The sequence below is a fragment of the Canis lupus genome, chromosome 26 (assembly GCF_003254725.2).
Source record: "Canis lupus dingo isolate Sandy chromosome 26, ASM325472v2, whole genome shotgun sequence".
Lineage (NCBI taxonomy): Eukaryota > Metazoa > Chordata > Mammalia > Carnivora > Canidae > Canis > Canis lupus.
In genome coordinates, this window is record NC_064268.1 from 29,093,385 (window position 1) to 29,106,124 (window position 12,740).

The following is a 12,740-nucleotide window of genomic DNA, read 5'->3' on the forward strand; positions in this document are numbered from 1 at the left end:
GGCCTTATTATTATATTACTATATTGCTGTTTATTATTTATTTCCTTCTGCTTGCTAAAGTTTTTCTAGTTCCTAAAGGTAAAGTTTAGGTTTTTCATTTCACGTCTTTCTTCTTTCCTAAAATAGGCATTCTTGGGGAGCGTGGGTGGCTCAGTTGGGTAGGCAACCAGATTGATTTTGGCTCTGGTTGTGATCTCAGGGTCAGGAGATTGAGCCCCATGTCTGGGTTCACGCTCAGCAGAGTTTGCTTGAAGATTCTCTCCCTCTGTCCTTCCTCCTACTCTCACTCTTGGATACTCTCTCTCTAAAATAAATAAATCTTTAAAAAATAATAATAAAGGGAGTGCATACTTGACAGTCAGTTATCATCTGACTCTTGGTTTTGGCTAAGGTGGTGATTTCAGGGTCCTGAGATCAAGCCCTGCATTGAAGTCCATGCTCAGTACAGAGTTTGCTTAAGACTCTCTCCTTCTGTCCCTCCCCACCTCTATAAATAAATAAATAAATCTTTTAAAAATAATAAAAATGAAATAGGTTCTCTGTTATAAAGTTCCCTAACCACTGCTTTCACTGTATTCTACAAGTTTTGATAAATTACTTTTTTTTTTCATTTAATTAAATACTTTTTCGCTTGAGGCTTTTTTTTTTTTTTTTTTTTAACTATATATTGTTCAAAAGTGTGTGGTTTAATCTCTGGGGTTTCTCCAGGGATCTTTCTGTTATTGTTGTCTAGTTTAGTTCTGTTGTGTGTTTAAAGCATATTTTGTATGATTTTTACTCATTTAAATTTGTTAGAATATGTATTTTGACCCAGAATGTGATCTAACTTAGTGAATATTCCATGTGATCTTGAGAAGAATGTATATTCTGCTCTTGTTATATGAAGTATTTTATAAATATCAACTAAATTCAAATAAACTATAGTACTCTTCATCTGATTATTTCCTTATTGATTTTCTGTCTGGTGGATCTGTCAGTTACTGAGAGAGGTAAATTGAAATCTCCACTTATAATTGTGGAGTTGTCTAGTTCTCCTTATGGTTCTATCAGTTTTTGACAGGTGTATTTTGATGATCTGTTGTTAGGCGTGTATACATTAAGGATTGCTATGTCTTCTTGGAAAATTGACCCTTTTATTATGTAATGTTTCTCTTTATCCTTAGTAATTTTCCTTACTTTGGTGTCCACTATCTCTGAAATTAATATAGCTACTCCAGTTTTCTTCTAATTAGAGTTAGAATGTCATACAGACATATGCTGGAGATATTGCAGGTTTGGTTCCAGACCACAACAATAAATAGAATATTGCAATAAAGCAAGTCAAATGAATTTTTTGGTTTCCCAGTACATGTTAAAAGTTGTTTACAACCTACTGTAGTCTATTAAGTGTGCAATAATAGCATTATATCTAAGGAAGCAATGTATATACCTAAATGGAAAAGAGTACTTCCTTGCTAAAAAATGTTAAGCATCATCTGAGCTTTCAGCAAGTCATAATCTTTTGCTGGTGGAGAGTCTTTGCTCAGTGTTGATGGCTACTAACTGTTCAGGGTGATGGTTGCTGAAGGTTGGAGTGGCTATGGCAGCTTCTTTAAGACTATTACGTTTGCCTCATCAATTAACTCTCCCTGTTATGAACAATTTCTCTGTAGCATGCGATGCTGTTTGATAGGATTTTATTTTTTTTTTTCATAATTTTTTTTCTTTTTTTTTTTTTTTTAACTTTTATTTATTTACTTATGATAGTCACAGAGAGAGAGAGAGAGAGAGGCACAGAGACACAGGCAGAGGGAGAAGCAGGCTCCATGCATCGGGAGCCTGATATGGGATTCGATCCCGGGTCTCCAGGATCGCGCCCTGGGCCAAAGGCAGGCGCCAAACCGCTGCGCCACCCAGGGATCCCTTGATAGGATTTTATACACAGCAGAACTTCTTTCAGAATTAGAGTCAGTCCTCTCAAAGCCTGCCACTGTTTTATCAGCTACATTTATGTAGTATTCTAAATGCTTTGATCTCATTTCAATGATCCTTACAGCATCTTCTCCAGAAGTAGATTCCATCTCAAGAAATTACTCTCTCTCCTCCTCCATGAGCAGCAACTTCTCATCCATTCGGGTTTTATCATGAGATTGCAGCAGTTCAGTCACATCTTGAGGTTCCCCCTCTAATTCTACATTTCTTGCTATTTCCACCATATCTGCAGTTACTTCCTACACTGAAGTCTTGAACCCGTGAAAGTCATCCATGAGGGTTGGAATTTACTTCTTCCAAATTCCTCTTCATGTTGCTATTTTGACCCCTTGCCATGAATCTTGAATGTTCTTAATGGCATCTAGATGATGAATCCTTTCCAGAAGGTTTTCCATTTGCTTTGTCCAGATCCATCATAGGAATCACTATCTGTGGCAGCTGTAGCCTTATAAAATGTATTTCTTCAGTAATATGACTTGAAAGTCAAAACTACTTAATCCATGGTTTGCGGAACAGATGTGATGGTAGCAGGCATGAAAACAACATTAATTTCATGCATCTCTATCAGAGTTTTGGGTGACCAGGTGTATTGGCAATGAACAGTAATATATTTAAAGAAATCTTTTTTTTTTTCTTCTGAGCAGTAGGTCTCAACAGTGAGCTTAAAATACTTAGTAAAACATATTGTAAACAGATATGCTCTCATCTAGACTTTGTTCTGCTTATATAGGGTATAGGCAGAGGAAATTTAGCATAATTCTTAAGGCCCTAGGATTTTTGGAATGGTAAATGAGCATTGGCTTCCACTTAAAGTCACTAGCTGCATTTACCCCTAATGAGAGTCAGCCTATCCTTTGAAGCCAGGCACTGACTTCTCTTCTCCAGCTATGAAAGTCCTACTAGATAGCTTGCTTGTTTGTTTGTTTGTTTGTTTGTTTGTTTGTTTGTTTAAAAGATTTTATTTATTCATGAGAGATACACAGAGAGAGAGAGAGAGGCAGAGACACAGGCAGAGGGAGAAGCAGGCTCCATGCAGGGAGCCCAATGTGGGACTCGATCCCAGTACTCCAGGATCACTCCCTGGGCCAAAGGCAGCGCTAAACTGCTGAGCCACCGAGGGACCCCCAGCTCCTACTTTTTTTTAAAGATTTTATTTATTTATTCATGAGAGACACAGAGAGAGAGAGAGGCAGAGACACAGGCAGGGGGAGAAGCAGGCTCCATGCAGGGAGCCCGACGTGGAGACTCGATCCCGGGTCTCCAGGAATACGCCCTGGGCTGAAGGTGGCACTAAATCGCTGAGCCACCCAAGGATCCCCAGCTTCTACTTTTAATACAAGGTTGTTTCATGTATATTGAAAATCTGTCATTTAGTATAGCCACCTTCGCTAATTATCTTAGCTAGATCTTCTGGATAACTTGCTGCAGCTTCTACATTAGCACTTCAAGCTTCTACCTTGCAGTCTTCGTTATGGAGCCGGCTTCTTTCCTTAAAACTCACGAACTACTCTCTGCTAGCTTCAAATTAGTTATTCTACTCCTGTTATACCAGACCCCTGTTGAACTGGTGGTAAGGTTTGGGGGAAAATAAGCATTCTGTTAGCTTATGATTAAATCTTGTGTTGTTGTTGGACCTGTGACCCTGGGCCATGACCTTCAGAAGAATTCCTTAGCCTGGTTGGGGGCTGTAGGGGGTGCCTAGGCTGTAGTTGGTTAATTGCCCTGCCCCTGAGTCACATGGGGCTCTAGTAAAGTAGTTTCCCTTGAAGGCAGGGTTTTGTTAAGGTTTTTCTTCCCCCTCCCCAGCCCAAAACACACGGGATTTTTCCATCCCTGATCTTCACCTATGAGAGCCTGTTAGAGCTCCTGGAGGTAAACCTAAGTATGGGTACCCTCCTGCCACTGAACCCCCAAGAGTTCTAACTTACAAGCCAGTCCTCACTCAGCCCCCAGCAGTATGCCAGTTACTTTAATTCTTTCTACCAGTTAGGGCTCCAGGAGCTCCAACTCCAGGTAAGCTCTGGCTTTCTGTCCTCACCTGCTAGCTCCAGTTTCTAGGGTGGCAGTTTGCCTTGTGACCTTACTTTTCTGATGAATGTAAGAAAAGTTGATTTTCAGCTTTCCTCTTACTTTGAGGTTAGGAGTGACAACTTCCAAGCTCTTTGCAAGTGGAACAGAATTTGGAACAGAAACCAGAAATCTTTTTTTTACTATTTTTATTTATTAACTTTTAGTGATGAGTGTGGATTTTATTAATTATTACAAACTTAATAGTCATATGGAGAAAGCCACGGGTATCTGTGTTTGCGCAGGTTGAAAGAGCAGAACCTTGTGAAAGAGCTGAGGCCCCGGGATCTCCTGGAGAGCAGCAGTGATAGTGATGAAAAGGTCCCTGTGACCAAGCCCTCCTCATTGTCCAAGCGAAAACTGGAGCTTGAGGTGGAAACAGTGGAAAAGAAGAAGAAAGGGCGGCCTCGGAAGGACTCTCGGCTCATGCCTGTGTCTTTGTCTGTCCAGGTGAGGCCAGCAGGCCCATGCTGTCTCCCCCAGCCTACCTTATGAGCTCAGTGCTGGGATCCGCACATGCCCGAGTGGGATGAGAGAGGCCGTGCATGCCAGTGTGCCTCATTAGTGTGGAACAGTTGGCATAGATATGCAGTCCCCCACACCTGCCCTCAGCCCACTCAGAGTCCTTGAACGGTTCCCTGGAGTCAGCTACTCATCTGGAAGTGGGGTCTTTATGGTGTTCATCTGCACTTTCACCCTCACAGAGTAGGCGGAAATGCCTAGGGAACTGGCCTGACCTCACCACTAGGTGACTCACCTTTACCTGACGTTGCCCTATAGTGTGGGGTGGGGCTTAGAAATATTTTTGCTCTTGTAGTCCCCAGCTGCCCTGACCGCAGAGAAGGACGCCGTGTGTTTGTCTGTACCAGCACCTGCACTGAAACTGCCCATGCCAGGCCCCCAAAGAGCATTCACTCTCCAGGTGAGCAGGCTTCCTACCTCCCCACAAGCATGCATACTTTCTCCCTCTCTGTGTAAACCTTGAATTGTCACTGACTTAGGGCTGCTTTTCAGTGGCTCTCCATTACTTTCTGGGACAAGTTGTAGTTAATCAGGGCCAACTCAATACCCTCTTCCCCAGGAGCTCCCTTGCTGCTGCCCCCACCTCACATTTCTCTCCTCTGTGCTTTGCTCTTACAGTCCTGCTGCCATCTTCTAGATGGCTAGCTCCTTCAAGGGTTGTCTCAGGTATCCTCTCTGGAAGCCTCCTTGAGCCCCACACTCAGCCCTGGCAGCCTCAGGCTTGGTGCAGTTGGGCTGCATGATGGTGGCCTATCTTCCAATCAGCTCACTGGTCCTGTCTACTTCCTAGGACCGAGCAGAGTCATCATCAGGCCTATTTGAGTTCTTGGAGTAGAAGCGTAGGTTCATGGGCTTGTTGAAAACACAGCTCTAGAACAAAGAATCCTTTATGCCCAGAGGCCTTGCATTCACTCCATCTAGCAATTGACTTTGGACATGCCATAGGTTCATGCCTATTGTTACTCAGCTCAGGTGCACATCCTCAGGAAACCTAGTACCCCACATGCAGGTCACTTTCCACTGGCCACATACTGCCCCATGCAGGTTGGTCCTCATAGGACACCAGAAAGCCGATGTCAGCCCTTCCCACCACAAGTCCTTCTGGGCCAAAGGATAGGAATCCACGTGGTTTGTTCTTGTTGCTACTGCTTGTAAAGCCAGGGTACACAAACCCCCTTCCAAACTCTAGCCATTGACTCCCAACCCCCCATCCAGGGGCTTTACCACTGAGTGCTGCTTGGTCTGTTCTTGGTTTCCGGGAGTCTGTGAAAGGGCGTGTCTTCCCAGCTACATCCAGCCCTCTGCTCTAGCTCACCCACTTTTGTGGCTACATGAGTGCAAACCATTCAGTCATTCTGCCTGAGTTTTCCATTCGGGGATATCCATCCATCAGCTCCCTAGGCATGAGAGATGAGACTGAGCCAGCTCTCAGCCCTCTCTTTGCCCTAGGGGCCACACATCCAGACCTCTGGCCTTCTTGTCTCACTCTGTTACTGCACACACCATCACGCTCCTCTTTACTAACCGGTTCTGTCTGTTTCTCTGTGTCTGCTCCTGCTTTGGGGCCTCTGATCACCTCACCTGGCACATGACCCAAGTCTCAGTGGGCCCACCATCACCTGAAAAGACATTGTGTTTGCTTTCCTCCACCCAGGTGAGCTCTGACCCCTCCATGTACATCGAGGTGGAGAATGAAGTGACTGCCGTGGGGGGCGTGAAGCTAAGTCGTTTGAAGTGTAACCGGGAAGGGAAGGAGTGGGAGACGGTACTCACCAGCCGGATTCTCACTGCTGCCGGCAGCTGGTAAGGGGAAGGATCTTTGCCCAGCCCAGCTTTTAATGTCAAGCAAGCACCATGTGCTATGCTATGTGGCAAGGCAGAAGGCATTGCGCTGCCTGTAAGCTAGCTCCCACAGAGGCCTATACATACATCGCTCGCCCTGGGCTAAGCATTGCTTGTCTTCTTGGTCCCCCAAGACCTAATAAAGTCAGCATAATTATCACCATATTATAGGTGGGAAAACTACTTTAGAGGGTCACCCAAGGCAGGATTTCCATCCAGATGTTCTGATTATCTTATCTGGACAGACTCCTAGTTTCAGGTTCCAGGCTCACTGATATGGAATGGTTCTTTCTCTGGACCCCAGATTTTCATCTAGGGAGGTCGGGATGGATTTCTAATTGTCCTGTGAGTCCCCAGCCCAGCCCTCTCCATATTCTGCACTTTGAGGGTACACCTTAATTCAGTGGTTAGTTCCCCAGAGTCTTCCCATGGACTTCGAGGCCACAGTCCCCTGGAGGGGTTTTCACATGCGCTTAATCTAGAAAAGGGGCCAGCATTTTCCTCAGGTGCCTGCTGGGGCTTAGGGTCTCCAGTCAGGACCCTGTATTTGATACTCTTAGAAGGATTTTACAAAGATAATTGGCTTAGATACAGTTACATTACTTAGACCTTTAATCAGTTATCATGAGGCTGCATGTTAAATGCTTTCATAGTGTCTGTAAGTACTTGGCCTTCCATCTTAGGTCAGGGTTGCCATGGGACCCTGATATTACACTTAGAAGGAACCATCATTTTTGTATCTCCTTTTCGTTCTCTGCCAAGATGAGCAAACTGAGCTTCCCGATCCCAGGCACCCACAAAGGGCAAATAGACCTGTGTGCTGGCTGTTCTGTGGGCTCCCCCTCGATCAGCATTAATGTGAGCTCCGAAAAGCTGAAGCAGCCCCTGAAGGGAAAGAGAACACATTCTTTTTAATCAGAGGTCTTATTTAGGCTAGGCTCCATCCACCCTGCTTCTGTGGTCCTTGCAGTAAACCCTTGCACAGCCTCTGTCCCTTGGCTGCACCTGCTCAGAGGAAGACTACAGTAGGCACAGGGCAGGCACAGACAGAGGGAAGCTGCTGCATTTCAGGGCTGCTGCCTCTGCCACAGCCTCTCCCAATGATTGTGACACTTGTTCCCTCTCTGCCTTTCCAGTGACGTGGTATGTGTCGCCTGTGAAAAGAGGATGCTGTCCGTGTTCTCCGCCTGTGGTCGCCGCCTCCTCCCTCCCATCCTCCTGCCGTCCCCAATCTCTACTTTGCACTGCACGGGCTCCTACGTCATGGCGCTCACTGCTGCAGCCACATTGTCTGTCTGGTGAGAGGCAGATCCCGGGTGGAGTGGGCTCCAAGCAGGATAGGATGGAGCTATGCAGATCCCCCATCACTGCAGGAATATGGAAGGCAGCAAAGGAAGCCACTTGGTCGACATGTCCTTGGGCCCTCCTGGCCTGGGGATCTTAATGCCTAAGGATCCCTGAGCCATCCTGCTGCCATCCTTATGACAAATCACAATGCCTGGTTGCATGTGCTAGGGGCCAGGAAGGTGATCTTAGCTACCAGAGCATGGCAACACTTCTCCCAGAGTTGACATGGTGTTGGTGGCAGTCCCCACAGCTCTGTTGCCTAGACCCTCTGCTATAGACTTATGCAGAGGTAGCATAGTGCCACTTAGTGACACATAGTGGAAGCCATTTGTAGCACGAAGCCCCTTTCAGGGAAGCAGGGCTGGGTGTGCACCAGGGACCATGGAGTGGGGTCTTATTACCGAGGCATGTTCTGATGCTTTTACCCCAGCTGCAGAGTAAGCTGTTCCCTATCTCCCTCCTAGGGATGTTCACAGACAGGTGGTTGTGGTGAAAGAAGAATCTCTACACTCCATCTTGGCAGGTAACCTCAGTAGTAGACCACCTCTTGTTCCCTGGGGTGGGGACAGGGCATACCAAGGCAGGGCAGCTTGGGTTCCTGACCTGAAAGCACCCTATTCAGCCTAGATGGAGAACCAAGCTCTGGGCCCAGCCCAAGGTATTTCATGTTGTAGGGGGTATACTTAGATTGTAGGGAGATGCATTCTCTCCAGGGGCATAGTTGAATGGGTCCCTGAGAGGTGACAAGCAGCCTGAGTGGCAGTGAGACCAGCATGCACAGAGTAGAACAGTGACTGCCTTGTTGTGAGTCCGTGTTAAGGCACCTGTTGCTGGGACTGTGGAAGCTGTGATTTACATTTTTCCTTAGGTGCATATGCAGGCACCTGCTGATAAGAACGCACCCAGAATCCATTCTTGTGCTGTCTCCCCAGGAAGTGATATGACGGTGTCACAGATCTTGTTGACACAGCATGGAATCCCAGTGATGAACCTGTCCGATGGGAAGGCATACTGCTTTAATCCGTCACTTTCTACATGGTAAGTAAGCCAGCTCCTGGCCCTGCCCCTCTGAGAGAGTATCCATCTGAGCTGGAACAAAAGCGATCAGGCCTGCCTGGCTCAGTTTCTCCTGACAGGCCCTAGAGTGAACACCGTGGTGGCAGACCTGCTGGGCCCCTGTCCACTAGAGGAGAGTGCTCAAATCTGCCAGTACAGGCCCCACTGTCCCTATGGGCAGCTTCACCACCATTTCTCAATTTTTGTATCTTAGCAGAAGCTAAGTAGCACTTCTGGCTGACTTTGCAAATTAGTAAGGTAACATAATCACCGTGTGTCATGGTCTGTGTCTTTTCTCGGCCCGTTTTGGAACTTGGAGCCCTTTTCTGTATTTATAAAATCTCTATTCCTCCAAAATTTTTATTTTTAAAGATTTTATTTATTTATTTGAGAGAATAGGAAAGAAAAGCATGAGTAGCAGGGAGGAAGGAGAGAAGAAGGAGACTCCATGCTGAGCGTGGAGCCCAGTGTGGGGCTTGGTCCCAGGACCCTGAGATCGTGACCTGAGTTGATGGCAGATGCTTAACCAACTAAGCCACCCAGGTGCCCTCTCCTCTAAGACTTTAATCCAGACATATGAAGTATATACATTGTGTACCAGCCACTCGGAAATTCTTTTCTCCTGCCTCCACCTTTGGTCCTACATACCCAAACCAGCTGCCTTCCAGACGTCTTCTGTTAAGAGTTGCTAGGTACAAGTTTATCCTCCCATTGAGATTTCTTTCTTAAGTTTAAAAAAAAAAAAAAAAAAAAAAGGTTGGTGTTTGGGGTGGTGCACCTGGCTGGCTCAGTCTTTACACACATCCAACTCTTGATCTCTTAGTTGTAAGTTCAAGCCCCACATTGGGGGTGGAGGTTACTTTAAAAAATCTTTAAAAAAAAATTTTTTTTTAATTAAAAAATAAAATAATCTTTTTAAAAGAAAAAACAACCCAAAACTCCCCATTCCCAGCTCTTCCAAGTTGCAAACTCTTGTGTATTATATGTGATTGCTATAATAATGGAAACAGGTTGGTTATTTAAGAAGAAAATGTTGGCTTGGTATTTTGGACACATTTTTACACACCCAACTATTTTTAAAGTGTGGGTTGAATGTTTTCAACAAAGATGTGAAAGGTCCAGAGAAGGTGAAGAGCTGACTGTCTGGAATGCTGGCATTCCTAGAAGCTTCCAGGGGCCAGGCCATGTGGACCCCCGGGCAGATTAGGCATCGTACACTCATTTCATACACAGGCCCCTCTCCTCAAGTTCTGAGATCACAGAGCTCAGGTGGTCCCTGTTGATGACCTTCACTGTCACTGATTTTGACTCATTATGAAACCTGTCCCTGAGGGCCCTGTGGAGAGAATACAGTGATACTCAGCCTCTGCTGGCACTCTGGCAGAGGGTCATGTGATGCCTGCTTCTTGGCAGCCTCACCACCAGCCTTTCTGGTAGGCCTCCTGGTTTTTCTGACCTCTGCTCCTGCTGTTGCCTCCCCAGGAACCTGGTTTCTGACAAGCAGGACTCCTTGGCCCAGTGTGCGGACTTCAGGAGCAGCCTGCCTCCCCAGGACGCCATGCTGTGCTCCGGACCTTTAGCCATAGTCCAGGGCCGTGCCTCCACGTAGGTGACCCAAGTGCTGGGAGAGGTGGCCAGGTCATGAAGCACAGTCCCACCCAGGCCTGCTCTCTAACTACCCACCCGCTATGCCTAGCTGCTATTTAGCACAAGCAGGCTCGAGGGTGCCAAGGGTTGTGAGTCCACACTGGGTAATATCTCAGGGTACTGGGTTACCAGCCTTGTCACTTCAGGGCACAGATGGCGGTCTGAGGTGCTATGAGTCATGGACACTCTGATGGGCAGTATGTTGGGTGGGAAGGAATGAACTGCTGATCTGTCACCTCAGGGGCATAGATAGGAGGTACGGGGTGGGATATACCTGAGGTGCTGAGTGGCCAGGAGGCCTGTGGCTAGGACATGGGAACAGGTTAGCTACCATGGAATCTGACACCTGCCCCTTTACTGGCTCCTTACTGGTGCCTAGGGGCTCACAGTAGCAGCCTCCTAACCCCTGCAGTGCCCACTGCCTCATGATGCTTGCTTTGCCGGTCTCTGCAGTTCAGGAAGACAGGCAGCCCGGCTCTTCTCCGTGCCTCATGTAGTGCAGCAGGAGACCACCCTGGCCTATCTGGAGAATCAGGTTGCAGCAGCACTCACCCTGCAGTCCAGCCATGAGTACCGCCATTGGCTCCTTCTCTACGCTCGGTACCTTGTGAACGAAGGTAAGGTTTCTGGTGGCCCTTCCATCTTCCTGAGCCTGACTGAGTTTTTATCCCAACATTACCCTCCTGGAAACCCATGAATCAAGGCAGATGCAGTGGCCTAGGGCTTTCTGCACTCTCCTGTCTTTGAGTCTCCTATGTTCACCCCCAGAGCCTCTGGCCCTCAGCTCTACCATTAGCAAGACGGCCCTCAGCCCCCATCTCTCAGCAGGCACCCAACCCATTATAGGCTCTGAGATCCTGAATCAGGTAGGCCCTGAGGGTCAGGAGGATTGGCAGCGGGAGGGGGTGGGTACACAAGATGTTCAGATAGACATGCTCCAGAGGAGCAGATGAGATGTTCATACTCCTGCCCTCCCTCACACTCTGGAGCTTCAGGGGTCAGCCAGTCACTCCAGGGAAGGGCATCTTCTGGTAGCATCCAATGAGCCTGCATTTCTCTCCCTCAAAGCCCTTCCTGCCCTGGAAGGGCCAGCCTGTCCAGCACCTCCTCATGGCCTTCCAGCCCAGCTTTTCCTGCCAGCACTTCTGTCCCCTTCCCAGTATCTCCCCCACTACCTCCTTTTCCCCTTTTGGCCAGAAGAAAGCTAGGTATGTGGAAGAGGTGGCCATCCTGTGCTCAGGGCAACCTTTCGTCTCTCCTCTAGGCAAGTGTGAGGTTGTTTCTTACTAGCCTTCCTCCTCGCTGAGCTTGGCTTCCAGGATTGTGGCTTGGGAACCAGCTCTCCAAAAACTCCCTGTGTTACCACCCAGCTCTAGGCCTGGTCACAGAACAGCCTTCACCACAGCCTTTCCTGGCCTTCCTGATTTGCTTTTTGACAAGAGTACAGAAAAGAAAAAAAAAAAACATGCTGAGCCCCTGCAAATGTCACTCCCAGAACTCAAACATGTCAGATTGCCCCTGATGACATAACTGTGTGTCTATGTACACCTCTGATGACAACAAACCTGGCTGACCCAACTTGAAGCCCCTCACCCCTCCGTAGCAGACTCCAGTGATAAGTTTAATTTTTCTCTTCCTGCCCAATCTGTGTGGTTGCCCAGCCTGTGTGGTCGCCCAGCCTGCGTGGTCACTGACTCTTCTAAATACTCAATCTTCCCAAGCCCATACCTTTGCTGGGGTGCTCCTGTCCTATCTGGGCCTCATACCCCATTCCACTGGGGAGACTTCTCTAGGCTCCTCTAATTTGCTTCATCCTGGGTGTTGATTGGGACTCATCCTAAGTTCTGCACAAAGTCGCTGCCTCTTCTGGCGCCTGCACCCACTTGTGGGGTCACTTCTACCATTTGCTTCTCTTTCTCCATCTTCCACACGTGTATGTTCATACACAAGTCCCCTCCACTCTATCTCTTGCTTCCTCGACCATATAAGGCCTCAAATTATAAAGGGAGAGCCCTCTTACTTCTAAAATTCCTCAGATTCCAGCATTACCCTCTTAATTCTCTACCCTCATCTTTGGGTGATTTCATCATTTCCTGTGGCTTCAGCTGCCGCCAGGACTGACAGGCCCCCAGGTTCTGCCACCAGCATTTCTGGCACTCCATGTGGCTATGCCATAACCCAGGAGTTGACAGGCTGTGACTGCTTCTCCTGTCTTTGCTCCGTCACTACCTCCTCAGCCTAAATTCATACCCTTGCCATCTCTTACTTCCTGAAGGCTGCCTCCTGAC

The 12,740-nt window shown here is 47.4% G+C and overlaps 1 protein-coding gene across 3 annotated transcripts in view; it reads left to right on the forward strand.

Annotated features, from left to right (window-relative positions):
- Positions 1-12,740, forward strand: part of LOC112676983 (protein HIRA) — an 89,435-nt gene that overhangs the window by 62,007 nt on the left and 14,688 nt on the right. For all 3 annotated transcript variants that reach the window (XM_025474860.3, XM_025474858.3, XM_025474859.3), the window contains 8 exons: positions 4,284-4,488; positions 4,856-4,960; positions 6,215-6,363; positions 7,539-7,700; positions 8,214-8,272; positions 8,682-8,787; positions 10,288-10,410; positions 10,906-11,069. In XM_025474860.3, the coding sequence (XP_025330645.1) occupies positions 4,284-4,488; positions 4,856-4,960; positions 6,215-6,363; positions 7,539-7,700; positions 8,214-8,272; positions 8,682-8,787; positions 10,288-10,410; positions 10,906-11,069 (1,073 nt within the window). The remainder of the gene's footprint in view (positions 1-4,283; positions 4,489-4,855; positions 4,961-6,214; positions 6,364-7,538; positions 7,701-8,213; positions 8,273-8,681; positions 8,788-10,287; positions 10,411-10,905; positions 11,070-12,740) is intronic.